Here is a 2637-nt window from a genome sequence, read left to right as displayed (position 1 = left end):
ATGGGCAAATACCATTGGCAAAGACAACGGTATTAATGTTGCTGTTGATGGTGAAGCTTATGGCATGGAAAGCAACTTTTGCAGGACTTTTCTATAGATTAAGATATGATATTTGTAATAATGGAATGCGTTGACGCCGTGCAATTTCTTTGAAAATTGAGTAAATATAGAATTTATATAAAAAATTAATTAATTTTTTAATAATAAATTCTATTCTTTTTTAAAATGATTATACGATACTTACGCACTCCACAATTGTAGGTAGCATTGCCGTTCCTGTGCCATACTGTGGGATCTGTGTCCCAAAAAAAATCCCCAAAACATTAATTAATCTCACCTCATGTTGCGATTGAATGTAGAAAAAACAGTTTTGTGGATAAAATTACACAGCTGATGGCTTTCAAGAGACAGAAAAGTCTTATTCGAAGGTAGGAAACAAAAAACAAAAGATGGAAGAGGAAAACTTCAACCTCTCACTTGTAAAAGCTCATTCAAAATACAGAGACTTGAAAACCAATATCTAAAATTCTACCCCAGTGTTTTATTTTTCTCTTCCTGTATTCTTTTATCCTTAAAGACCTCCTCCAAATCCTGAGTTTCTGAACAATGCTTGCTTTATGTCTTCAGAACTTTGTAGGGCTCTCTGGTCCATATCCTGTTATTGCCATGACAAGAGTGATCAAGACAATGACAAAAGAAAAACCAAAAACCTCAACCGAATGGAAATTGGCAGATAATTATATTAAGTACCTGATCTGAGCAAGAAGCTTGCATTGTAAAGTCATTGAAACAGCTAATTACACATTCTTCAATCTCAAGGCCTAATGCGTCTAAGTTACTCAGTGTCAGTAGCAGCAACCCTGGCTTCCCTGCACAGCAGATGTCAATCCTGGTATCCACATTCCTTCTCTCCACATCAAACTGCAAGTTTTGGAAATTGACTATTGATTAATTTTGAGAATCTGTACATTGTTATGAGCAGAGAACATGCAGATCTAGTCCTTACCTTTGGTGAATTTCTAACCAAGACTTCATTTGGTCTTACATTCTTGGAAATTTCTGTACTGTTTGGATTAGCTTCAGTTTCTAGTTGCAAATGATTGATTTTCCCTAGGAGTTCTTTCATGTAATCTATAGTGTCTCCAAGTATAGACGTCCTATCCATCTTTGAGATCAAAATCCAAACAAAGCAAATCAGATTCCATATAAATATGAACAATTTATGCTTAGGAAATTGTTCTCCAAAAAGAAGTTAGAAAAATGGCTCTTACTGCTTTACCCTGCTTATCTTGGGAACAATGGATCTTAGCATTGAAAGGCGGTCATTTAACCGCTTTCTTCTTCTTCTCTCGGCCATTAGATTCTTTGATGGATGGCCCTGCAGCTTCTTAGCTCGATTCTTTCCTTGGAGACACTCACCCATGCTGAAAACTTGAGCTTCTGGGGACTGGATTGGCTCAGCTTTGCAAGAAGCTTGCAGCTCCAAATTGTGAATCTCATTCCCAAGTATACCCAGCTGATCTTTTTCTTCCATTATGGCAAATGGATCATAGTCTTCTTGAACAGGAAAAGGCAGTGTGTCAAGTGATGAATCAGTAAGCTGTGGAGCTGAGAATTCATTGCCAAATGGACAATAGCCTTGATTGAAAGTCATGTAGGAGGTATCCAAGTTTTGTTCAAGCTGCGGAGAGAATCCTTCACAGCAGGAGTACTCTGGAAAAGAAATGGCTGGGTTTTGCTCAAAGTAATCAAAAGTACTGCAACCATTAGAGAAGACCTCATTCATCTGTGCTGGGATGATTTTCGAAGTGTCCCCTCTTAGAGCTAGTAATTCCTCTAGGAAACATTGTTCATTCAGCTCCATATATAGCCCTCTTTTCCGATCTGTCTGTGAATGTGTGAGTCTCTCTCTCTCTCTCTCCCTCTCTCTCTCCGGAATGTTAATACCTTGATAATCCATAATGCTGCATCAAGTTGACGAATATATAGGACCACACAAAACAGAAGTATTCTAAAATAATAATATCGGATTATAGTACGCACTATGCTGTATCTATTTAGTATTTAGCACCAAAATCTGAAGATTGAAATGGAATCTGATTTTTCCTCTCTCTCTCTCTCTCTCTCTCCCCTATGTATGTGGTTGATGGGGGGTGATAATTTTTTCTTGTCTTTTTCACCGAGATCTCTGCAATCGTACAAACTTGATATTTAATTGGCATATTCAGAAAACTTAGACCCAATCATCTGTCTGAACCGGAATGGATGCAGTTAATTAGCATCATAGACACGATCGATAAGGTTCTTTGTATGCTCAACCTCTGTAACATTAATTGGCTATGAACACGGAAAACAAACAAACGCGGCATCCCCCCCCACCCCTCTCTCTCTCTCTCTCTCAAGAAAAATTTCTCAGTTGGGTCCCATACCGCGGCCTTAATGCCTCCAAAATTGAGCTTAGCTCACAAATCAAATGAGTTGGTGCGCCTTTTTGTTCCAGCTTCTACGTTTTCCTCATCATTTCTAACTTCACAGGTGTGTGTCATGTGTGTATTGGTACCCAACTTGCTCTTATTATTATTTTTTTTCCAAGTATATATTTAAGATAGCTATATATATATATATATATACCCACAT

At 37.8% G+C, this 2637-nt stretch overlaps 1 protein-coding gene across 1 annotated transcript; it reads right to left on the bottom strand.

Moving 5' to 3' along the window:
- Nucleotides 1-246: 246 nt before the first annotated feature.
- Nucleotides 247-2121, bottom strand: LOC121263004 (transcription factor bHLH93-like). The gene is made up of 4 exons (XM_041165759.1): nucleotides 1280-2121; nucleotides 1007-1165; nucleotides 751-921; nucleotides 247-655 (listed from the first exon to the last, which is right to left on the bottom strand). Exons 1-4 carry the CDS (start codon nucleotides 1958-1960, stop codon nucleotides 572-574), a joined length of 1095 nt encoding a protein of 364 aa, XP_041021693.1. The 5' UTR covers nucleotides 1961-2121; the 3' UTR covers nucleotides 247-571.
- Between the last annotated feature and the right edge of the window lie 516 nt (nucleotides 2122-2637).

Source organism: Juglans microcarpa x Juglans regia, chromosome 4S (assembly GCF_004785595.1).
Source record: "Juglans microcarpa x Juglans regia isolate MS1-56 chromosome 4S, Jm3101_v1.0, whole genome shotgun sequence".
Taxonomy (NCBI): Eukaryota; Viridiplantae; Streptophyta; class Magnoliopsida; order Fagales; family Juglandaceae; genus Juglans; species Juglans microcarpa x Juglans regia.
Note: the sequence above shows the minus strand (reverse complement) of the source record. Positions and strands in the feature narration are given on the sequence as shown.